The 25,968-nt window shown below is 49.6% G+C and overlaps 1 protein-coding gene across 1 annotated transcript in view; it reads left to right on the forward strand.

The window, feature by feature from the left end:
* The first annotated feature begins 13,393 nt into the window (after positions 1 to 13,393).
* The window catches only part of RNPS1 (RNA binding protein with serine rich domain 1), a 51,040-nt gene continuing 38,465 nt past the window's right edge, over positions 13,394 to 25,968 (forward strand). The window contains exon 1 of the mRNA XM_075319783.1: positions 13,394 to 13,424. Within this exon, the coding sequence (XP_075175898.1) occupies positions 13,394 to 13,424 (31 nt within the window). The remainder of the gene's footprint in view (positions 13,425 to 25,968) is intronic.

Genomic DNA, 25,968 nt, shown 5'->3' on the forward strand with positions numbered 1-25,968 from the left:
GAACCAAATAAGTTTATTTTAGTCTTATCAGACCACAGGATGGCTCTAGTAATCCATGTCCTCAGTCTGCTTGTCTTCAGCAAACTGCGGCTTCCTTGGCCATCATCTTTAGAAGAGGCTTCCTTCTAGGACAACAGCCACGCAGAGCAATGTAATGTAGTGTGCGGCATATGGTCTGAGTACTGACAGGCGGACCCCCCACCCCTGTAACCTGTGCAGTGTGCGGTGTATGGTCTGAGCACTGACAGATGGACCCCCCACCCCTGTAACCTCTGCAGTGTGCATTGTATGGTCTGAGCACTGACAGGTGGACCCCCCACCCCTGTAACCTCTGCAGTGTGTGGCGCATGGTCTAAGCACTGACAGGTGAACCCCCCCCTACCCCTGTAACCTCTGCATTGTGCGGTGTATGGTCTGAGCACTGACAGGTGGACCCCTACCCCTGTAACCTCTGCAGTGTGTGGTGTATGGTCTGAGCACTGACAGGTGGACCCCCCACCCCTGTAACCTCTGCAGTGTGCATTGTATGGTCTGAGCACTGACAGGTGGACCCCCCACCCCTGTAACCTCTGCAGTGTGTGGCGCATGGTCTAACCACTGACAGGTGAACCCCCACCTACCCCTGTAACCTCTGCAGTGTGCGGTGTATGGTCTGAGCACTGACAGGTGGAACCCCACCCCTGTAACCTCTGCAGTGTGCGGTGTATGGTCTGAGCACTGACAGGTGGACCCCCCACCCCTGTAACCTCTGCAGTGTGCGGTGTATGGTCTGAGCACTGACAGGAGGACCCCCCACCCCTGTAACCTCTGCAGTGTGCGGTGTATGGTCTGAGCACTGACAGGTGGACCCCCGACTACTGTAACCTCTGCAGTGTGCGGTGTATGGTCTGAGCACTGACAGGTGGACCTCCCACCCCTGTAACCTCTGCAGTATGCGGTGTATGGTTTGAGCACTGAAAGGCAGATCCCCCCACCCCTGTAACCTCTGCGGCAATGCTGCCAGCACTATCACAATAATAGTTGCACTCAAGCAAGAGAGAAAAAAGCTAAAGGATGCACAGAGTGGACACAGGAATGTGAACATATATTTCTGCTTAGAAAAAAACATGAAAAAATTAGATATTTAGCAGATAAAATGGCCAATTTTATTTGAGCCCAATTACCACATCACGGTGCACCTCTCAACTAGGTCCTAACCTAGTGAATGCCTCTCTTTTGTCTCAATCCTGACCTTTTATATATGGCTTAAAAAGGAATGATGTACTGCAGGATGGGCTGAGGAGTGATGTACTGCAGGATGGGCTGAGAAGTGATGTACTGCAGGATGGTCTGAGAAGTGATGTACTGCAGGATGGGCTGAGAAGTGATGTACTGCAGGATGGGCTGAGGAGTGATGTACTGCAGGATGGGCTGAGGAGTGATGTACTGCAGGATGGGGCTGAGTAGTGATGTACTGCAGGATGGGCTGAGGAGTGATGTACTGCAGGATGGCCTGAGGAGTGATGTACTGCAGGATGGGCTGATGAGTAATGTACTGCAGGATGGGACTGAGGAGTGATGTACTGCAGGATGGGGCTGAGTAGTGATGTACTGCAGGATGGACTGAGGAGTGATGTACTGCAGGATGGGCTGATGAGTGATGTACTGCAGGATGGGCTGAGGAGTGATGTACTGTAGGATGGACTGAGGAGTGATGTACTGCAGGGTGAGCTGAGGAGTGATGTACTGCAGGATGGGGCTAAGTAGTGATGTCCTGCAGGATGGGCTGAGGAGTGATGTACTGCAGGATGGGCTGAGGAGTGATGTACTGCAGGATGGGCTGAGGAGTGATGTACTGTAGGATGGACTGAGGAGTGATGTACTGCAGGATGGGGCTGGGGAGTGATGTACTGCGGGATGGGCTGAGTAGTGATGTACTGCAGGATGGGCTGAAAAGTGATGTACTGCAGGATGGGGCTGAGTAGTGATGTACTGCAGGATGGGCTGAGGAGTGATGTACTGCAGGATGGACTGAGGAGTGATGTACTGCAGCATGGGGCTGAGTAGTGATGTACTGCAGGATGGGGCTGAGTAGTGATGTACTACAGGATGGGCTGAGGAGTGATGTACTGCAGTATGAGCTGAGGAGTGATGTACTGCAGGATGGACTGAGGAGTGATGTACTGCAGGATGGGGCTGAGTAGTGATGTACTGCAGGATGGGCTGAGGAGTGATGTACTGCAGGATGGACTGAGGAGTGATGTACTGCAGGATGGGGCTGAGTAGTGATGTACTGCAGGATGGGGCTGAGTAGTGATGTACTACAGGATGGGCTGAGGAGTGATGTACTACAGTATGAGCTGAGGAGTGATGTACTGCAGGATGGACTGAGGAGTGATGTACTGCAGGATGGGGCTGAGGAGTGATGTACTGCAGGATGGACTGAGGAGTGATGTACTGCAGGATGGGGCTGAGTAGTGATGTACTGCAGGATGAGCTGAGGAGTGATGTACTGCAGGATGGACTGAGGAGTTATGTACTGCAGGATGGGGCTGAGTAGTGATGTACTGCAGGATGGGCTGAGGAGTGATGTCCTGCAGGATGGGCTGAAGAGTGATGTACTGCAGGATGGGCTAAGTAGTGATGTACTGCAGGATGGGCTGAGGAGTGATGTACTGCAAGATGGGCTGAGTAGTGATGTCCTGCAGGATGGGGCTGAGGAGTGATGTCCTGCAGGATGGGGCTGAGGAGTGATGTCCTGCAGGATGGGGCTGAGGAGTGATGTTCTGCAGGATGGGCTGAGGAGTGATGTTCTGCAGGATGGAGTTGAGGAGTGATGTTCTGCAGTAAGCACCTGTATATAACAGGATAAGAGAATTGATGTTTTGTGCAAAACATGAGAACAGAACCAAAATCATAGGTTGTTGTTGTGAGCCCCCTGCGTCCTGCCTCCTGTGTCCTGCATCCTTCCCCCTGTGTCCTTTGTCCTGCCCCCTGCGTCATGCCCCCTGTGTCCTGCGTCCTGCCCCCTGTGTCCTTTGTCCTGCCCCCTGTGTCCTGTGTCCTGCGTCCTGCCCCCTGTGTCCTGCGTCCTGCCCCCTGTGTCCTTTGTCCTGCCCCCTGTGTCCTGTGTCCTGCGTCCTGCCCCCCTGTGTCCTGTGTCCTGCCCCCTGTGTCCTGCGTCCTGCCCCCTGTGTCCTTTGTCCTGCCCCCTGTGTCCTGCGTCCTGCCCCCTGTGTCCTGTGTCCTGCCCCCTGTGTCCTGCCCCCTATGTCCTGCCCCCTGCCCCCTGTGTCCTGTGTCCTGTGTTTTTCCCCCTGTGTCCTGCATCCTGCCCCCTGTGTCCTGCGTCCTGCCCCCTGCGATCCCCATAATAAAGGTTATTCGGGCCTTTTATATATTTACTGTAAATAGTTTTAACCATCACATCTCCAGGGGTCTCTCCCGGATTTCTAAAAATTCTGAGTTTTTATTTAGTTCATCATCTGTCACTCAGTTTCCCCAGAATCCTCGGTGGCCGATCTGCGGCTCCAGAGCTGTGAATTGGGGGCGGCCATCGATCGCACATTTGCCTTTTATAGAACTGAGTCCTCTGCTTTGTAACTAGACATGAAAACTGAGACATCTGTGCGCCGCTGTTTTCAGATGATGATGACGGCCGGGACCAGAATGGAACGTTCATGTCTGTTCTCACTGTGGTGACATCATAGGTTTATGACATCATGGAATATGCAAATTATAGCTGACCTCACACGATGACTACATAAAGAGGCGACACTCACTTGCCTAGGTCATCACTTTGTGATGTCACAGTGATCAAAGGGTCTAAAAATCCGCTCCTGAGAGCCTAACAGCCATTATACTTCATAAAGCAAAAGGACGATGGACCAAGCTACGCAAGCAAGAAAGAAGAAAGAGGAGCCCTGGGAATAGAGACCGTGGAGCCCCTGGACTATACACTGTGGAGCCCTTGGATGGAGCCCTTGGATTATACACCGTGGAGCCCCTGGATTATACACCGTGGAGTCCCTGGATTATACACCGTGGAACCTTGGATGGAGCCCTTGGATTATACACCGAGGAGCCCTGCGCCTTTACTGCCTTTTTGGATAGTAACCAGGATAGGAAGGCTAACCAAGGCTGAGGCTTTTCTGTGCCATCCTTCATGACGCGCCCCCCCCTGGTGTAAGATCTGTCAGGGATATTTTACACCAGGGGTGGGGAACCCCAGTGATGTCTGCGATTCCCCCCAGTGATGTCTGCGCTCCCCCAGTGATGTCTGCGATGCCCCCAATGATGTCTGTGCTCCGCCCAGTGATGTCTGCGCTCCCCCCAGTGATATCTGTGCTCCCCCCAGTGATGTCTGTGCTCCCCCCAGTGATGTCTGTGCTCCCCCCAGTGATGTCTGTGCTCCCCCCAGTGATGTCTGCGCTCCCCCCAGTGATATCTGTGCTCCCCCCAGTGATGTCTGTGCTCCCCCCAGTGATGTCTGTGCTCCCCCCAGTGATGTCTGCGCTCCCCCCAGTGATATCTGTGCTCCCCCCAGTGATGTCTGCGCTCTCCTCCAGTGATGTCTGTGCCCAAGCTCCTCTTACAATGTGTATGTGCCCCAGCCCCCCTTGTAATGTGCATGTGCCCCCTTGTAATGTGTATTTGCCCCTGCCCCTCTTGTAATGTGGATGTGCCTCTGCCCCTCTTGTAATGTGTCTGAGCCCCTCTTGTGGTGTCTGTGCCCTAGCCCCGCTTGTGGTGTCTGTGCCCCAGCCCCGCTTGGGGTGTCTGTGCCACAGCCCCGCTTGGGGTGTCTGTGCCACAGCCTCGCTTGTGGTGTCTGTGCCACAGCCCCGCTTGGGGTGTCTGTACCACAGCCTCGCTTGGGGTGTCTGTACCCCAACCGAGCTTGTGATGCCCCTGCCCCTCTTGTAATGTGTATGTGCCCCAGCCCCTCTTGTAATGTGTCTGTGCCCCTGGCCCTCCTGTAATGTGTATGTGCCCCTGCCCCTCTTGTAATGTGTATGTGCCCCAGCCCCGCTTGTGGTGTCTGTGTCCCAGCCCCCCTTGTGGTGCCTGTACCCCAGCCCCCCTTGTGGTGCCCCTGCCGCCCCGCTTGTAGTGTCTGTGCCCCAGCCCCCCTTGTAGTGTCTGTGCCACAGCCCCGCTTGGGGTGTCTGTGCCACAGCCCCGCTTGGGGTGTCTGTGCCACAGCCACGCTTGGGGTGTCTGTGCCACAGCCCCGCTTGGGGTGTCTGTGCCACAGCCACGCTTGGGGTGTCTGTGCCACAGCCACGCTTGGGGTGTCTGTGCCACAGCCACGCTTCGGTGTCTGTGCCACAGCCACTCTTGGGGTGTCTGTGCCACAGCCACTCTTGGGGTGTCTGTGCCACAGCCCCGCTTGGGGTGTCTGTGCCACAGCCACTCTTGGGGTGTCTGTGCCACAGCCCCGCTCTGGGTGTCTGTGCCACAGCCCCGCTTGGGGTGTCTGTGCCACAGCCCCGCTTGGGGTGTCTGTGCCACAGCCCTGCTTGGGGTATCTGTGCCACAGCCCCTCATGGGGTGTCTGTGCCACAGCCCCCCTTGCGGTGTCTGTGCCACAGCCCCGCTTGCGGTGTCTGTGCCACAGCCTCGCTTGTGGTGTCTGTGCCACAGCCCCCCTTGTGGTGTCTGTGCCAGAGCCCCCGCTTGGGGTGTCTGTGCCACAGCCCCGCTTGGGGTGTCTGTGCCACAGCCCCGCTTGGGGTGTCTGTGCCACAGCCACGCTTGGGGTGTCTGTGCCACAGCCACGCTTGGGGTGTCTGTGCCACAGCCCCGCTTGGGGTGTCTGTGCCACAGCCACGCTTGGGGTGTCTGTGCCACAGCCACGCTTGGGGTGTCTGTGCCACAGCCACGCTTCGGTGTCTGTGCCACAGCCACTCTTGGGGTGTCTGTGCCACAGCCACTCTTGGGGTGTCTGTGCCACAGCCCCGCTTGGGGTGTCTGTGCCACAGCCACTCTTGGGGTGTCTGTGCCACAGCCCCGCTCTGGGTGTCTGTGCCACAGCCCCGCTTGGGGTGTCTGTGCCACAGCCCCGCTTGGGGTGTCTGTGCCACAGCCCTGCTTGGGGTATCTGTGCCACAGCCCCTCATGGGGTGTCTGTGCCACAGCCCCCCTTGCGGTGTCTGTGCCACAGCCCCGCTTGCGGTGTCTGTGCCACAGCCTCGCTTGTGGTGTCTGTGCCACAGCCCCCCTTGTGGTGTCTGTGCCAGAGCCCCCGCTTGGGGTGTCTGTGCCACAGCCCCGCTTGGGGTGTCTGTGCCACAACCACTCTTGGGGTGTCTGTGCCACAGCCCCGCTTGAGGTGTCTGTGCCACAGCCCCCCTTGCGGTGTCTGTGCCACAGCCCCCCTTGCGGTGTCTGTGCCACAGCCCCCCTTGCGGTGTCTGTGCCACAGCCTCGCTTGTGGTGTCTGTGCCACAGCCCCCCTTGTGGTGTCTGTGCCACAACCCCGCTTGGGGTGTCTGTGCCACAGCACCGCTTGGGGTGTCTGTACCACAGCCCCTCATGGGGTGTCTGTGCCACAGCCCCTCATGGGGTGTCTGTGCCACAGCCCCACTTGGGGTGTCTGTGCCACAGCCCCGCTCGGGGTGTCTGTGCCACAGCCCCGCTCTGGGTGTCTGTGCCCCAGCCCCCCTTGCGGTGTCTATGCCACCGCCCCGCTTGTGGTGTCTGTGTCACAGCCTCGCTTGTGGTGTCTGTGCCACAGCCCCGCTTGGGGTGTCTGTGCCATAGCCCCGCTTGGGGTGTCTGTGCCACAGCCACGCTTGGGGTGTCTGTGCCACAGCCACGCTTGGGGTGTCTGTGCCACAGCCACGCTTGGGGTGTCTGTGCCACAGCCCCGCTTGGGGTGTCTGTGCCACAGCCACGCTTGGGGTGTCTGTGCCACAGCCACGCTTGCGATGTCTGTGCCACAGCCACGCTTGGGGTTTCTGTGCCACAGCCACGCTTGGGGTGTCTGTGCCACAGCCACTCTTCGGGTGTCTGTGCCACAGCCACTCTTGGGGTGTCTGTGCCACAGCCACTCTTGGGGTGTCTGTGCCACAGCCCCGCTTGGGGTGTCTGTGCCACAGCCACTCTTGGGGTGTCTGTGCCACAGCCCCGCTCTGGGTGTCTGTGCCCCAGCCCCCCTTGCGGTGTCTATGCCACCGCCCCGCTTGTGGTGTCTGTGTCACAGCCTCGCTTGTGGTGTCTGTGCCACAGCCCCGCTTGGGGTGTCTGTGCCATAGCCCCGCTTGGGGTGTCTGTGCCACAGCCACGCTTGGGGTGTCTGTGCCACAGCCACGCTTGGGGTGTCTGTGCCACAGCCACGCTTGGGGTGTCTGTGCCACAGCCCCGCTTGGGGTGTCTGTGCCACAGCCACGCTTGGGGTGTCTGTGCCACAGCCACGCTTGCGATGTCTGTGCCACAGCCACGCTTGGGGTTTCTGTGCCACAGCCACGCTTGGGGTGTCTGTGCCACAGCCACTCTTCGGGTGTCTGTGCCACAGCCACTCTTGGGGTGTCTGTGCCACAGCCACTCTTGGGGTGTCTGTGCCACAGCCCCGCTTGGGGTGTCTGTGCCACAGCCACTCTTGGGGTGTCTGTGCCACAGCCCCGCTCTGGGTGTCTGTGCCACAGCCCCGCTTGGGGTGTCTGTGCCACAGCCCCGCTTAGGTTGTCTGTGCCACAGCCCCGCTTGGGGTGTCTGTGCCACAGCCTCGCTTGTGGTGTCTGTGCCACAGCCCCGCTCGGGGTGTCTGTGCCACAGCCTCGCTCGGGGTGTCTGTGCCACAGCCCCGCTAGAGGTGTCTGTGCTACAGCCCCGCTCGGGGTGTCTGTGCCACAGCCCCGCTTGTGGTGTCTGTGCCACAGCCCCGCTTGTGGTGTCTGTGCCTCAGCTCCTCTTGGGGTGTCTGTGCCACTGCCTCGCTTGCGGTGTCTGTGCCCCAGCCCCCTTGCGGTGTCTCTGCCCCAGCCCTCCTTGCGGTGTCTGTGCCTCAGCTCCTCTTGTGGTGTCTGTGCCCCAGCCCCGCTTGGGGTGTCTGTGCCACAGCCTCGCTTGTGGTGTCTGTGCCTCAGCTCCTCTTGTGGTGTCTGTGCCCCAGCCCCACTTGCATTGTCTGTGCCCCAGCTCCCCTTGCGGTGTCTGTGCCCCAGCCCCCCTTGCGGTGTCTGTGCCCCAGCCCCCCTTGTGGTGTCTGTGCCCCAGCCCCCCTTGTGGTGTCTGTGCTCCAGCCCCTCTTGTGTATGCCCCCAGCCCCTCTTGTCATGTGTATGCCCCTTGCGTCTTCTGTGATGTGTATGCCCCCAACATCTCCTGTGACTTACACATCACATTGGAGATGCTGGGGGCATATACATCAGATTGGAAATGCTGGGGGCATATACATCACAGGAGGGGCTGGGGGCATTTACATGTCCCCAGCCCCTTGTGTGATGTATGTGCCCCCAGTGTCACCTGTGATGTATATACAGTTCGAAGGTGTATGCCAGGGTTCCTTTGGAGTGTTTGGCCTTAAGTCTGTGCCAGGAAGCCTTTTTGAGCCAATTGCCTCAAAAAGCTTCTAACATTTAGGAAAGTAGTGTTAGTTAGAATTTATTTTGGTGAGGGTGCAAGATTGAAATCTAGGGTTCATTTGGAACCTGAAGGATAGAGAGTCTAGTGCCAAGTCTGTCTGAGGAAGCCTTTTCCACCTGACGGTCTCAGACTGGTCCTAACAAGAGAGAGTAGCATTAGATAGCTTTTTCAGTTAGGGTTGATTCAACTACTCTAGCATCAAGCTCGCTCCTCCGGCCAGCAGCTACTTTGTGGATGCAACCGTGGGCCTGTGGAAAGTATGGAAATAAACTACTTAAAGCCTTTTTCCTAAATTTTAGAATCTATCTAAGGCCATCAGCTCAGAAAGGCTTCCTTAGACAGACCTGGCACAAGCCACTGCAATCTGCAGGTCCAAAAGGAACCCTGGTCTTCATCATTACACTTGTTCAGGGGTGCAATGATGAAGGCTAGGGTTCCTTTTGGACCTGCAGATTGGAGTGGCTTGTGCCAGGTCTGTCCGAGGAAGCCTTTCTGAGCTGATGGCCTTAGATAGATTCTAAAATTTAGGAAAAAGGCTTTAAGTAGCTTATTTCCATTAGGGTTATTTTACAGTGTGAGCGATGAGATTATGGACCTCTCCGCCGCATTATCTTATGGTCATGGAGGCCTGTGCGTCTTTCTTGACTATTTGCAGGTTATTGGCACTAGATTATGGGACGTTGATCCAGGGAACTAGTCTGATTGCCGTATGTGGAGTCGGGAAGGAATTTTTCCCCTAATATGGGGCAATTGTCTTTTGCCTCATGGGGTTTTCGCCTTCCTCTGGATCAACACATTAGCTTTTAGGATGAACTTGTGTCTTTCAACCTTAAGGCTATGAAGCTGTTCCTGGGGCCGACGGCCTCAGACAGATCCCAACATTCAGGGGAAAAAAAGGTTTAGTTAAAGAGGGAGAAATTAAAAGCAAAGCTCCAGAAACATAAACTAAAATCCCCAAAAATGTATAAGTTCCAAATAATATAATATAGAGCAAAAGTATTATCCTGTCCGGTCCCATGTCAGGGCATTAGTCTGTGATCTGGGCAGATTAATGCTGTTGCTCTTGTATATTAAATAGGAAATTTTGGGGAATTTTAGGTTTTTTTTTTCTGTAGCTTTGCTGTTAATTTTAGGGTAGGGACTCGCAAGACATGAGGACCCTTGACGTGGGTTGCGAGCTTTGTGTATTTTGGCCAAAATATCAACCAATGCCACATGAATTTACTTTATATTGTTTTTCCATGTTATATTTATTTGTATACAGGAGCTGGGCTTTTCATGTGTGTGACCAGTGCCCTATACAAGCCTTATCTAATACTGAGGAGTCGCCCCCTCCGTGAATCGGGAGGTTGTGAGTGGTGGTCTCATCAGTATTTTGCCTCCATTTTTAGTGCAGTATTTTCTGTGACCCGGGCAGGTAAATTCTGCTGCCCCTATTTTTGCTATATTGCACTTATGAAATTTTGGGGAATTTTAATTCCTTATTCTGTGGCTTTTGCTTTTAATTTTATCAAAGGGACTCACAAAACAATGAGGACCCTTGACGTGGGTTGCAAGGTTGTGTTTATTTGGCCAAAATATCGACCAATACCTCATATATTAATCATATATATATATATTATTTTGCACATGATATATACGGTATACTAGCTGTAGTACTCGATGTTGCTGTCGCGGGCGGGGGGGCCAGACCTCCGTGAGGGGCTGCTCGGGGATGCTCGGATATAGGGCTTCTCCGTGGCTCGAGTGGGAACTGGACCCGGGCTCGAGCAGCGCTCCGCCGCCCACGAGTGAAAAAGGGGGGGGTTTATTTACAAGGGAGGTTGTCTGTGACGCCACCCACGGTGTGTGGTGAGGTACGGCACCACTGCTGCAGTTATGGGAGGCCCGGGGAGGTGTAATGGCAGCTGGTTGTTAACCCCTCCGTGGGTAGGGATGGATGCCCCGGGGCCCAGTGTCTTTACGCTGAGGGTTAATAGTGCAGGGACCGGCGCACCCGGCCATGCCGGGGATGTTACTCACGATGAGAAGAAGTACACAGGTCCTGTGGTAAACCAAAATGATGGTGGCCGGCCTCCACAGACGGGTGTATTTACTTCCTCACCCGGGTGTGGTAGTGTAGTCTTTCTCCTCTGCACTGTTTGTAGAAAATGGGACTGCCTGGTGTGTAACGCAGGTTCCCGCTCCCGGTTCTTTGTTTGGGAGCCGTGCATGTCTGATGTTGACCCCCGTGGGATCTACAGGCCCTGGCGGTGGCTGATTGTTTAACCCTGCAGTCGTATACAGAGGATGGATTTACGCTGGTCATTATAGGAACAAGCACTCTTATACAAGTACCTGACAAATAAGTAAAACGCTCGATCGTAGAGTAAACTGACTTTTATCTTTTCTTAAAAATCATAATTCTCGGCAGCACATTGTCCTATGTAAACAGGTGCTCCCAAGAACCTTGATATACATTTAATGATTGTTCTCTTTGCTCTTGGTCCATCTTATTAGAATATTAAGCAACTACCGATCAACTTACAGTTGTTTAATGGTCACGGAGCACATGGAGCACTCTTATTTTCTGAATATTCTAAAATTTTCCCAAAACTCTGTGTACATAGCCTCCCTCATCACCAAAAATATTACTATTAGACGCTGGTGTGTACAATGAGGCCGGTAACAGGAATGTTATCATGTGCACAATTGTGAAATATCTAATAAGGCGATCTCAAAGGTCCACAGTGTTGTACCAAAATCCATGCTAGAGTCGCCATGTAGCTGTCATGATGTGACTGTAGGATAACGAGGGACAGGGGGCTCCTATATTGTCCTTCACGCTAGGGGACTCTAGGCTATCCCTAACCTCAGACTTACACCTAATGGGTGAGATGCCTGAGTCGCGTGCCTGGCTATTTTCCTGATCAGGTCTAATCTGTTACCCCCCCACCCCAGGGAAGGAAGGGGCAGTATTATGACGCTATCACAAATTAAGACAGACAGTGAAAAAACAAAACTCAGACACACTGCAAACTCACAGTAACAGACTAAGGAGAAAAGCAAGAGCAGGAAGGTAGCAACAAAAAGACAACAAGGGTTAACACCACAACCGCTCATAGGAATAATGCACAACAACCACCAGAAAGTCTGGACCACAACACCTCACCAGACCAGCATAGAGAAGCTATAGCTGACATTAATGGAAGAGTCCAGCCAGCTTATATAGGAGTGAACATCATTGGCTCCCCCACAGCATGTGATCAAAGAGAGTAACAAGCAACCCAATAAAGATTAACTCTTGCTAATCTGCCTATGTCTGTGGGTCGATGCCCGTGTCTCCCTGACCTGATAACAGGCCTCAGAGAAACGAGCAGAGGGAGTGTCAGTATCTGTAGTTTCTACAGATCCTGATGCCACCATGACAGTTGGCGATGCCTGCAAAAATCTCCTTGTGACAGTAGCTTTAGCCTTAAATGTGACCTGCATCCATTGTACTTGTTCTGCCACTATCATACGTGAAAGAGAAGTATAAATATCTGGTGATCTGTCCAGGTCTGTGATTCTTTCTATTAACGGAAACACATAGTGTAACAACCCTTACAAGGGAGAAGAGAGCTGTCGTACCTGTGTGACAGTACCTAAGTTGGGACTTTCCTTCCAGTCAGGGTCAGTGATCTAGGGCAGCCATTCAGATGACCACTAAGACTGTTGGATAAAGGCCCGAACTAACAGCATGTGGACGGACACAATAAAAGAACCTTTGTTGTTTTGGTGTCTTGGATGACCAGGGAAAGCATAGGAGGCTTTCTGCGACTGTTCAGGTAATGGAAGACCAGACATTTGTGAGAAACTATCATCATTGTGTATAATTGGGTTGGTGAAGGCCACAAAAGATAGTGTGCACGCAAGCCCTGGACTGTGAGCATCTCACAAGGGAACGGTCTGGTTGTCACTGGTGGGTGAGAAGAACCCGCTTGTGTGCTGCCGATGCTGAGGTGCGGTGTCCACAAGGAACATAAAGAAGTCCACCGAAGACTGTAGGAAAGAAGCAAGGATCAAGGTCCTCATTATCCGACCAGATCCCAAAGAGAGACCATCTCCTATGACAAATGCATTGTGTCAGCTAGTGAGGACATAAGCAGAGATGTGTGACAACACAGATCTTCCTTTATTGAAGAACATGTACAGAAAGAGACACAATTGAAAGACATATGGCTCTTTCTCTGCCAGAATTGATCGGTCACTATCAAAATTCTCAATTCTGAGATGGCAGTTGTTACTGATGAGTTCACTGGCGCAGGGTATACCACAGTGATCACCACCATGGAGCTCTCAGCCGGGACTGCCATTATTGATGATGGCCGCTTGCTTGTGGGACAATGATAGCCCTCATCAGTGGATAGTAAGCCATGTGCCTGATCCTGTTCTGGCCACTCATCTCAATTCTTCGCATACAGGATGGGTCGTGTGACCCCAGCAGCAAATAATCCCCGCTGACACTTCTACTTGAGGATATCTATCATCTCCCTCCCTTCGCCTTAGTTTGTACAGTCACAAGTTCAAGTAGTCCCTTCTCAAAGATCGCTGGTCACATAGATGTCTTGGCCCATGCTATGCTCCTTAAGGCCGCTTTCACATTGCGTTCTGACCTCCATTCAGTGGTCCCGTCAGGCTTCTATCTGAAACGAGTTTTGCGGGGGGAGTTCAGATGGAAGTCCCGATGGGACCACTGAACGGAGGTCACAGCAAAGTGTGAAAGCGGCCTAGTGAAACTGAAGCACTTTTCAGTATCAAAAACAATGACAGTCCTTCTGAGGAATTGCTTCTCTGGGCTTTCGGCATGAAGTCCTTCAAGCCTCCTGGAATACTCGGTAAACTCCACCTTGGACTTCAGGTTGCCGGACATTCTGATACGTTCTCCGACTATAATGTTTGTCAGTGCAGAGAATATGTCATCAGCTGTTTCTCATAGGCAAGATGGATCAGTAAGCCTAAAGAGGGCTTTACACGCTACGATATCGCTAATGCGAAGTCGTTGGGGTCACGGAATTGGTGACGCACATCCGGCCGCATTAGCGATGCCGTTGCGTGTGACACCTATGAGCGATTTTGCATCGTCGCGAAAACGTGCAAAATCGCTCATCGGTGACATGGGGGTCCATTCTCAATTATCGTTACTGCAGCAGTAATGAAGTTGTTCCTCGTTCCTGCGGCAGCACACATCGCTGCGTGTGACACCGCAGGAACGAGGAAGCTCTCCTTACCTGCCTCCCGGCTGCAATGCGAAGGAAGGAGGTGAGCGGGATGTTACGTCCCGCTCATCTCCGCCCCTCCGCTTCTATTGGGCGGTGGTTCAGTGACGCTGCTGTGACGCTGAACGAACCGCCCCCTTAGAAAGGAGGCGGTTCGCTGGTGACAGCGACGTCACCGGGCAGGTAAGTATGTGTGACAGGTCTGGGCGATGTTGTGCGGCACGGGCAGCGATTTGCCCGTGTCGCACAACAGATGGGGGCGGGTACGCACGCTGGCGATATCGGTACCGTGTAAAGCGGCCTTTAGTTTTCTTCTACTAATCTTTCTCAGCAAGGCTAAACCGTTTCACAGGTCCTTACACACTCAAGCCTCAGTGACTGTCAAGACTCTCCTAGTTGCACAGTACCTTCTAGTTTGCTCCCAACAGCCGTTCACACATCACATTCTCCTCTTTTTTTCTCTAGACAACATTCAGACATATTCACTGCTAACTTCTTTCCAGTTGTCCCCCTTTAACAGCATCTACCACCAAAACACTAAGACCTTCTGAGCTTCTTCTCAGGTCCAATATCAGCAGCAACTGTTTATCTCGCAATACTAGTAATGTCTGAACTGTAATAGACTCTAGGGGTCCATTTATAAACTGAACCGCTTCCCTTCTATCTTCTGTATACTCGAACACTGCAATTAAGCCTGTCTCTCTGGATTGTAAACAATGCCTAGTCATGGGTTACCTACCAACAATAACCGGTAGATGGAGCCAAACCCTCTCTGCAGAGCCAGCGAAAGGACTATGCTGTACAAATACAGTATTAACACTGTATATGTAGCGCCCCTGAATACATCAAGGTGCTATAGGGAACTGCATCCTGTCCCCCAGGGTGCAGGGCCTACCCACCCTGGTTCCAGGTTCCCAACAACAGTGTCATTAACATCTGCACTACAAATCCCAACCACACCTCACACCATGACCTGTGCAGACACACCAGTGGGTTGGTCAAGTTGGAGCAGGGCCACCCACCTAGGGGTCAGGCAGACTGGTGGGAGGGGAGACAGACAGTTGAGTGTTAGCCCTCAAAGAGTGAGGAGCTGGGGAGTTGTAGCTCTCAGAAAGGCGACAGGTTGGGTCGCAGACGGTGGTCCGGGACCACAGGAGTCGGGGACCGGTAGCAGAGACATTGGACAGGGGTGTGACGGACGTAGTCTAGGAGGACTGTTGGCACCAGAAAACCCAATTACCTTACCAGTACTGAGTACGAAGTGGTACAAGACCGTAGGTCAGGAACCGATTCAACGTCCTGGCAATTAATCTGCAGAAGAAGGAGACCTTCAGGGACCTTCTCAGGAGCTCAGAAATTGAAGGCGTCAGCTGATCGACCGGCCGCTGGCATGTGAGAGCGCTCAGGTGAGCGCCCTGCCGCAGGCATGTGAGAGCGCTCAGCTGAGCGCCCGGCTGCCGGCATGTGAGAGTGCTCAGCTGAGTGCCCGGCCGCTGGCATGTGAGAGCGCTCAGCTGAGCGCCCGGCCGCCGGCATGTGAGAGTGCTCAGCTGAGTGCCCGGCCGCCGGCCATTGATCAGCTGATCGTTCACAATAGTCTGCTGCCGGTAAAACTGTAAAGAAGAAAAAAAAAAAAAGCTTTCCGCTGTTGTGTACGATCCGTTGCATCCATTGTGCCATTATATGCAACGCATCCGTTGCATCCGTCACACAACGCAATGCAAAGGATGCCGTTCAACGCAAGTGTGAAACTAGCCTAAAATATACCCATTGTGGGTAATCCCACTACTAGAGCGCTTTTAGACTTCTTAAAATTGCCTATCAATGAAGCTAGTGGTGTATCTAAGCCTCAGCCTCTATCCACACCCCGCGTCCAATTCAATCTTTACATCCTCCATTAGGTATCACACAAACAAGTTTGATGCCTAAAAAAAGGACTCTCCCGATACTACAATCAATGTGGCCACAATGTAACAGCCGGATGCTGAATTGTAATGCACTGAATTATTATGTAGAGATGTAATATATATTTGTATGTTATTAAATAGTGCATTATGCCAGTGCTTGCAATACTTTTATATTGTTCTGTTTTAATACAGATTTAATTGTAATGCTCTGACATTTAACTGAATGCAAATGACATTTGATGAATAAAGAATTTAAACTTTTAATGTGTCTGTCTTTTATACAAACAATACTCGGGGAGTTATAAAAGCTGATTAATAGCACAGGACGGGTAATAATAATAATAGTATAATTGGCCATATACATAATATGCCCAATCAAAACCAAAAAATACACAGTGTGAATAATATTAGAAAATATTATATTAGCTAATATCACACTAGCAGGATAATATTATTATATTAACTAATATTATACAATGTGTATTACACTAGTAGAATTTTGATATCAAAAAAACAAAAAAATATATCACTAGGCAATAATAAAAGAGGACACCATATGTCAGGATTAGATAGAGATTACTGTATCAAAATCCTGACATATACATTGTGAATTACACTAGTAGAATTAAATACAACTCTAATATGATATGATAGTAATATTATAGTAACTAATAATAGTGTGTGCTATTCTGTATTCCTCTTTGCACACATTGCAGTTTCTGCCCCTGTTAATTGTGGCATGTAATCTCTCCACACATCTGTATGGACATTTCTAGCTTATCACTTCTTGTTAGTTGTGGGTACACACAGGATAAAGGGCGTTATCAGACTGACACAGTATTGTATGGTCAGCACTGGGGCTTTTTTTTTTTAAGCTCAAAAACGCAGCTTAAAAAAAAAGTTGTGTGCAGACAGCAAAAATGAAAACTCATAGACTTTGCTGGGAAAGCAAAGTCATGTTGTTTTGAGGCCAAAAACAAACCCGAAAAACGCACTGTGTGAACTTACCCTTAATCAGACTGACACAGCATTGTATGGTCAGCACTGGGGCTTTTTTACAGAACATGTTATTTGGACCCTATAAGCACAAATGTTGAGAAGTGCTTTATAAGCAATTCTGTATACCTTCTCTACAGCTGTTGATGTGTCTGTTAATTGTAAGTTGTAGTATAAGGGTATGTGCGCACTAGGCGTTTTTTTCATGCTGCGTTTTTATGTGCGTTTTTGTCTGAAAAAATGCACCCGCGGCTAAAAAACGCGATAAAAACGCATGTGTTTTTACCGCGATTTGGTGCGTTTTTTTGCTGCGTTTTTGCTCACTGCGTTTTTATTCAGTGCACAATGCCATTAAAGATTGTTGATGAAAAAAAAAAGGTCTGATGTCATTTCCTTCTTCAAAATGTTCATTGTATGCAGGAGAGCAGACAGCTGCAGAACTAGTGTATGCAGGAGAGCAGACAGCAGCTGCAGAACTACAAGGCTCAGCATCCTCCATCCAGGACTGAATGCAGGAGTTTTTTGCCCCCCAAAAAAATGACGTGGGCTTCGCCATATTTTTGTATGCTAGCCGGGTACAGCAGGCAGGTACAGGCTGCCCCCAACCCCAGCTGCCTATTTGTACCCGGCTGGGAACCAAAAATATAGGGAAGCCCTTTTTTTTATATTTCATGAATTTCATGAAATAATTTAAAAAAAAAATGACGTGGGCTTTGCCCAATTTTTGAGTCCAGCCGGGTACAGCTAGGCAGCTGGGGATTGGAATCCACAGTGCAGGGTGCCCATGCTTTCTGGGCACCCCCGCTGTGAATTGCAGTCTCGCAGCCACCCCAGAAAATGGCGCTTTCATAGAAGCGCCATCTTCCCGCGCTGTATCCAACTCTTCCAGCTGCCCTGATGCCGGGTGGCTCGCTGGGTAATAATGGAGTTAGGGCTAGCTGTATATTATCAGCTGGCCCTAAGCCCGAAATTCATGGTGTCACGCCAATATTAGACATGGCCACCATGAATTTCTAGTAATGATAAAAAAAAACACAACACACAGAAAAATATTTTTATTAGAAATAAAACACAACACAATTAGTGACTCCATCTTTATTGAAATAAAGAACCCCCCTCCGCAGTAATCCTGGGTCAGGGTCCCGCGTCGTCCAATCCGGATCCAATATCATCTGATCGGTTTGCTGGAAGGCAGAGCGGTCAGATGATGTGTCAGGTTCTAGGGGCTGAAGCACATCACACATCAGCTGATTGTATAAAAGCCAATCAGCTGATGCATTGGTGCAAAAAAAAAATAAAAATAAATAAATAAATACTCACGTCTGTGCTGATTACCGGCAGCTCCTGGAGCGATCGGATGAGAGTCTGATCCCGTCCGATCGCTGCAGGAGCTGCCGGTAATCAGCTGATGAAGTATCCTGACGGCAGGATCAGCTGATAGCCGGCCGGGCGCGAAAAAGCCGGCGACACCGCGAGAATTATGATCAGCTGATGCGTCAGGTGACTGCATCAGGTGATCCACGGCCAGGTCCTGCAAGCTTCGTACGTGCCCCGGGGAGACTGCACACAGCCAGAGCGGCGGTACCGGGAGGAGATGGGAGCGGGCATGGCACCGGGACCCTGCAGACAGGTGAGTATATATGACATTTTTTTTTTTCTACTGTTCACTTTTGTTTTCGCCGCTGCCTCCACCTCCCGCCCAGACATGGCGCCGCACGGAGCTGACATGGCACCGGGCGGGTTGTGGAAGCAGCGGTGACGGTACCGGGAGGATTCATGCTTCTGTGTTTACCAACAGAAGGAATCCTCTTCCTGTACACGTCACTTTAGTACCCACCCCTTGCGTTTATAGCTGCGTTTTTAGTCATAGAAACGCAGCTATATGCGTTTTTCATTGCGTTGTTGAACATCTCATTGAACTCAATGGGTGAAAAACGCAGTGAAAAACGCAGAAATAATTGACATGCTGCATTTTTGTGGTCACCACAAAAACGCAGCTAAAAAAAAACGCTGTGTGCGGACAGCACTTCTGAAAACCCATAGACATTGCTGGGGAAGCAATGTCACTGCGTTTTCAGCACAAAAACGCGGTAAAAAACGCCGCTAAAAACGCAGCAAAAACGCCTAGTGCGCACAAGGCCTAAGGATATTCAGAAGTTAGTTCAAAAGCAGCAACTAGATTATTTCAAGGAATGGAGTCCTCCCGTATGATGAGAGGTTGGAAAAGTTGGGATTGTTTAGATTAGAAAAAAAGACGTCTCAGAGGAGATCTCAAATACATGTGTGGTCAATACAAAGGACGGGCACATGACTTATTTCTTCCAAAGACAAAACTAAGGACCAGGGGGCACTCACTGCGAGTGGAAGAAAAGCGATTCCGGCAGCTAAATAGGAAAGGGTTCTTTACAGTTAGAGCAGTCAGACTGTGGAATGCCCTACCACAAGAGGTAGTAATGGCAGATACTATAACAGCTTTTAATAAAGGGCTGGATGATTTCCTCAGTACACAACATTGTGGAGTATAGATAATTTAGTGATAAAATGTATAATTGGTGGAGGAAGGTTGAACTAGATGGACCTAGGTCTTTTTTTTTAACTTATGTAACTATGAGATGTAATTGTGTACTAATAATAAAAAATATTTATTATACACAACAAAAGTTTACAGTATTTTATTCTACTAACTACAACACACACAACCACATACAGTACAGACCAAATGTTTAGACACACCTTCTCATTCAAAGAGTTTTCTTTATTTTCATGACTCTGAAAATTGTAGATTCACATTGAAGGTATCAAAACTATGAATTAACACATGTGGAATGAAATACTTAAAAAAGTGTGAAACAACTGAAAATATGTCTTATATTCTAGGTTCTTTAAAGTAGCCACCTTTTGCTTTGATTACTGCTTTGCACACTCTTGGCATTCTCTTGATGAGCTTCAAGAGGTAGTCACCGGAAATGGTTTTCAACAGTCTTGAAGGAGTTCCCAGAGATGCTTAGCACTTGTTGGCCCTTTTGCCTTCACTCTGCGGTCCAGCTCACCCCAAACCATCTCGATTGGGTTCAGGTCTGGTGACTGTGGAGGCCAGGTCATCTGGCGTAGCAGCCCATCACTCTCCTTCTTAGTCAAATAGCCCTTACACAGCCTGGAGGTGTGTTTGTCCTGTTGAAAAATAAATGATGGTCCAACTAAACGAAAACCGGATGGAATAGCATGCCGCTTCAAGATGCTGTGGTAGCCATGCTGGTTCAGTATGCCTTCAATTTTGAATAAATCCCCAACAGTGTCATGATCAAAGCACCCCCACACCATCACACCTCCTCCTCCATGCTTCACGGTAGGAACCAGGCATGTAGAGTCCATCCGTTCACCTTTTCTGCATTGCACAAAGACAGTGGTTGGATCCAAAGATCTCAAATTTGGACTCATCAGACGAAAGCACAGATTTCCACTTGTCTAATGTCTATTCCTTGTGTTCTTTACCCTAAACAAGTCTCTTCTGCTTGTTGCCTGTCCTTAGCAGTGGTTTCCTAGCAGCTATTTTACCATGAAGGCCTGCTGCACAAAGTCTCTTCTTAACAGTTGTTCTAGAGATGTGTCTGCTGTTAGAACTCTGTGTGGCATTGACCTGGTCTCTAATCTGAGCTGCTGCTGCTAACCTGCGATTTCTGAGGCTTGTGACTCGGATAAACTTATCCTCCGCAGCAGAGGTGACTCTTGGTCTTCCTTTCCTGGGGTTGTCCTCATGTGAGCCAGTTGCTTTGTAGCGTTTGATGGTTTTTGCCACTGCACTTGGGGACACTTTCAAAGTTTTCCCAATTTTCGGACTGACTGACCTTCATTTCTTAAAGTAATGATGGCCACTCGTTTTTCTTTACTTAGAATTTGTATTATGGCAAGAAAATAACAGCTAACAGTGTATTCAGTAGGACTATCAGCTGTGTATCCACCAGACTTCTGCACAACACAACTGATGGTCCCAACCCCATTTATAAGGCAAGAAATCCCACTTATTAATCCTGACAGGGCACACCTGTGAAGTGAAAACCATTTCAGGTGACTACCTCTTGCAGCTCATGAAGAGAATGCCAAGAGGGTGCAAAGCAGTAATCAAAGCAACAGGCGGCTACTTTGAAGAACCTAGAATATAAGACATATTTTCAGTTGTTTCACACTTTTTTGTTAAGTATTTCATTCCACATGTGTTAATTCATAATTTTGATGCCTTCAATGTGAATCTACAATTTTCAGAGTCATGAAAATAAAGAAAACTCTTTGAATTAGAAGGTGCGTCCAAACTTTTGGTCTGTACTGTAAATCGTTCCTTCCTATCAGTCTGAACTTTCCTTGCAACTATAGGGATCAACAGATCAGGGAAAATGGAAAGAGGTTTGGATTCTCTCTCTGGTTGAAGTGGCTCGGCTATTCCTTGTTTTCACTCTATGTAATGGATCAGATGGATGACTAGGACTTCGTTTCTTAGGGGTACTTCTCACATAGCGAGATCGCTGCTGAGTCACAGATTTTGTGACGTACCAGTGACCTCATCAGCGATCTCGCTGTGCGTGACACTGAGCAGCGACCTGGCCCCTGCTGTGAAATTGCTGATCGTTGCACACAGTGCTGGTTCATTTTTTGCTCGTTGCTTTCCTGCTGTGAAGCACACATCGCTGTGTTTGACAGCGAGAGAGCAACGATCTGAATGTGCAGGGAGCCGGCTTCTGCGGACGCTGGTAACCAAGCAAAGGATTTGCTTGGTTACCCGATATTTACCTTGGTTACCAGCATCCACAGCTTCTAGAAGTCGCCTCCCTGCTCCCTGCACACGTAGCCAAGGTACACATCGGGTAACTAAGTGAAGCGCTTTGCTTGGTAACCCGATATTTATGTTGGTTACTAGCGTACGCCGCTCTCAGGCTGCCAGTACTGGCTCCCTGCACACGTAGCCAGAGTACGCGTCGGGTAACTAAGCGAAGCGCTTTGCTTAGTAACCCGATGTGTACCCTGGCTATGAGTGCAGGGAGCCAGCGCTAAGCGGTGTGCGCTGGTAACCAGTGTAAATATCGGGTAACTAAGCAAAGCATTTTGCTTAGTTACCCGATATTTACCTTGGTTACCAAGCGCAGCATCGTTTCCACGAGTCGCTGGTGGCTAGTCACTGGTCACTGGTGAGATCTGCCTGATTGACAGCTCACCAGCGACCATGTAGCGACGCACCAGCGATCCTGACCAGGTCATGTCGTGGTCGGAATCGCTGGTACGTCGTTTAGTGAGACGGTACCCTAAGTCCACTTGGAAAACATCGGGAAGATTTCTTCAATACAATTTGTATTGTTATCTAGACTACCAAAAACATTGGGACAATGGGGAATTGTTTTCTGGAAAATACTACTAACATTGGGGGAACTGCCCCAAACAATGGAGAATTGTTTTCTGTAAAGTACGACAAAGATTGGGACAATAGGGAATTGTTTTCTGCAGCTGAACCACAAACAATAGGGTTTTTTTATCATAAGAATGATAAGATACACGAGTGTATTTATACACACACACATACATATAATATATATTTATCTATTAGAAACAAAATTCTCATGAATGATCTAACCATGATAACACCTGGCTAGCCTTGGTATAGCTAGACCGGTGTGTGCGCTACTCAAAATTACATTTTAATAACAAGAGAAAAAAAGTAATTTGTGCAAAAAATAGACAATTTTATTAGAAATTCACAAACAGACACAAGATAAAAAAAATCTACAAACAACCAGAGGAGAATGGAAAGAGGGGACTGATGGCCCATTGATAGGAAAAAAGGTTTCCAAATAGTGTATGATATACAATATAATGCAAAGTAATGGGATATCAAATAAATACAGCAAACAACAAAACCCAAAAACCCTCTAAAAGAGAGAATAACAATATAGTAAATATAGGGGAAGAAATCCCATATTACAGATGTCATACTGGTGACAAGTTATGGAGACATATATGCTGTATATCAAGCAAGGAAACCATATTTACCTAAGGTGCAAGTGTATAAAAGTGCTATTAGGGAAAACTCCTAGGCCATCAAGAACCCCCAAACAGGATCAGAGGACCACCAACGCGCGTTTCGCTACGAGTTGTACGCTTCTTCAGGGAGGAAGATCCTAATGGCGTGTGTCTAATGAGGGCTATAAATAGCCCCTTCAATTTGCAGCAATCAAACCACTGGCGTGTGACGTGAAACTCGGAAATGAGGTAACTGTCAAGAATTCCGGAACTTCCGCCCGCCCGAGCGCGCAGGCGCAGTGCTAAGGAAGCGTCACCCCAGCAACCGTCCGCACGCCACTCATAGCAGAGCCGGGCAGAGTGCACTCGCGGCCGCCAGAAAAAACTCTAAGCGACAGCACTTACGCACCTCCCACAGCAACCCGCCGAGCCAGATTGACCGCTACGATACCATCAGCTCAGGTGTTCAGGCTGCCTATGTCCTATTTAAAGGGGTTGTCCACTACTAGGACAACCCATTCTGATTCCATGTTGCCCCAGGTAAAAAAAAATAAAGCCTATACTCCCCTCATGTACCGGCACTGACGGGGCTCACGTGGGGTTGTGAGGTCACGCCCCGTGTTCAATCTGTGCTGACTTTCTTCTCACCTTTGGACCAAATGAGTTAATCAACAGGATGTAAGTGCTTGGTATGAACATGGGGTGATATGGGTGCACATGGGTGGCTGTGCTGCCATTAATTAATGCTGGCATAAACAATCCAATTACCTGACAGATCACTTTGCTTACTCGGCTGATCACTGCTCTGTTTACACAAGCCAAACATTCATTCTACTTTTACTTTCATTTTGCAGTGTATTGTAAAATTACCTCTCCCCTATGAAGCCAAGGTAGAAGCTACAGGCTATGGGCTGGGCTTCATGGGTGTACAAACATGGCAGTCCTTCAAAAGTCTGCAAGTGCCATAATAATGCCATTGCGACCCTACAATCATGCCACCATTGGACCACAGGGGACACCTTTCCCCATTTTCTTCCTCACACTTGGTCGTTTTGCTGAGTTTTTGGAACAGAAACGTTTCAAAGTTCTCCTTAAAAATTTGGGATTTTCCTGTCAAAGTTTTCAACAGTTTTGAGATTTGGGAGCTTTTGCTCCGTTTTCAGGAAAAGAAAACCCTGTGTGCACAAAGCCTTAGAAGGATGAGCACACCAAGTATAAGGCTACTTTCACACATCCGGTTTGAGCAGTGCGGCTCAATCCGGCTGTGAAACCTATGCAACGGATGCGGCGAAAACACCGCATCCTTTGCATAAGTTTTTACATGCGGCCGGTCCGTTTTTTTCCGGTTGCGGCACGCTACTGAGCATGCGCAGTGGAAGAAACCGCATGCGGCGGCCAGATGCGTTTTTTCCCGCATCGCGCCGCATCCGGCGTCCATGGGCATGCATTGAAAAATGTGCCGCAGCGGCCGGATGCGGCGCGATGCGTTTTTTTTGCCGGAGTAAAAAACGTTGCAGGCAACGTTCCATCCGGCCGCGGCATTGGCTAAATCTGACGCATGCGGCAAAAACCGGACCGAACGCAAGCCCATGCGGCACAATACGGCACTAATGTAAGTCTATGCAAAAAAAAAACGCAACCGGCGGCAAAAAAAACGGTTGCGTTTTTTCTGCAGAGCGCCGTATTGTGCCACAGAGCAAAAACCGGATGTGTGAAAGTAGCTTAAGGCTACTTTCACACATCAGTTTTTTTCCATCAGGCACAATCCGGAAAAAAACGGATCCAGCGCCGGATCAGTTTGATCCCCATTGATTTGTATTAGCGCCGGATTGTGCTGGATGGCCTTGCGTTGCTTCCGACTTTTGCCAGATCCGTTGTAATTGTCTAATGCGGCGGCCGGATGGATCGTCTGTTGTAACATTTTTTGTCTCTGACAAAAAATCGTATTGCACCAGATCCGGCGAGATCCGGCGTGATTTACAATGGAAGCCTATGGACGCCAGATCCGGTGTAATGCGGCAAAAAACGGATGCGGCCGCCGGATCCGTTTTTGTAAACAGAGCATGCTCCAATTTATTGAAAAAAACGTATCCAGCAAAAAAAAAAAACGGACGAGACGGATGCAAAAATGCATGCGCCGTATCCGTTTTTCGCCGGATCAGGTATACCGGATCCGTAAAAAAAAATGAATCCGGCGCATCCGTTTTTGCATATTCTGCACCGGATCCATTGCATCAGGCCGCACTAACAGCTCTACCCTCACCTACTGTATCCTCACCTATCCCTTTTAGACTGTGATCCCCCGTGGGCAGGGACCTCTCTCCTCCTCGCGGGCAGAGACCTCTCTCCTCCAATACCAGTCTGTGCCTTGTATTGTTTATGATTATTGTACTTGTCCCTATTATGTATACCCCTTTCCCATATAAAGCGCCATGGAATTGATGGCGCTATAATAATAAATAATAATAATAATAATAATAATAATAATCAGGCACACGCCCGATTGTGCCTGATGCCAAAAAATGATGTGTGAAAGCAGCCTTAGAGGACATTATTGGAGCAAGTCTTCTACAAAAAAAAGATTGGAGACTCATCCTATTCCGTTCTGGTTACGTGTTTGGCCTCTTGAGTTTTTCTTTTTTTTTTTAACCAAATGTTTATTTATTTTCTTGCAATGGCAGAATAGGTTACAGAATGAAGAAAATAGGGAACAACAAATCAAAATAGCAAATGACATAGTCTCTACAGTCTATCAACCAAATATCTATCACTGTCTTCAAATTTTCCCCTTTCCCTTCTTCGTCAGTGTACATTTCTTGAGCATGTTTCTTCTGCTTCAGGTTTTTGAAAATACCTGGCAGATGAAAAGAAAGCGAGAATGATGGAAACCGCGCCAAATTAGGAGCCGTCCAATCAGAAGGCTGCAAAGAAGCAACAAATTATGAGCCGTCCAATCAGAAGGCTGCAAAGAAGCTCCAAATTAGGAGCCGTCCAATCAGAAGGCTGCAAAGAAGCAACAAATTATGAGCCGTCCAATCAGAAGGCTGCAAAGAAGCTCCAAATTAGGAGCCGTCCAATCAGAAGGCTGCAAAGAAGCAACAAATTATGAGCCGTCCAATCAGAAAGCTGCAAAGAAGCTCCAAATTAGGAGCCCTCCAATCAGAAGGCTGCAAAGAAGCTCCAAATTAGGAGCCGTCCAATCAGAAGGCTGCAAAGAAGCAACAAATTATGAGCCGTCCAATCAGAAGGCTGTAAAG

This window comes from Anomaloglossus baeobatrachus, chromosome 7, assembly GCF_048569485.1.
Source record: "Anomaloglossus baeobatrachus isolate aAnoBae1 chromosome 7, aAnoBae1.hap1, whole genome shotgun sequence".
Lineage (NCBI taxonomy): Eukaryota > Metazoa > Chordata > Amphibia > Anura > Aromobatidae > Anomaloglossus > Anomaloglossus baeobatrachus.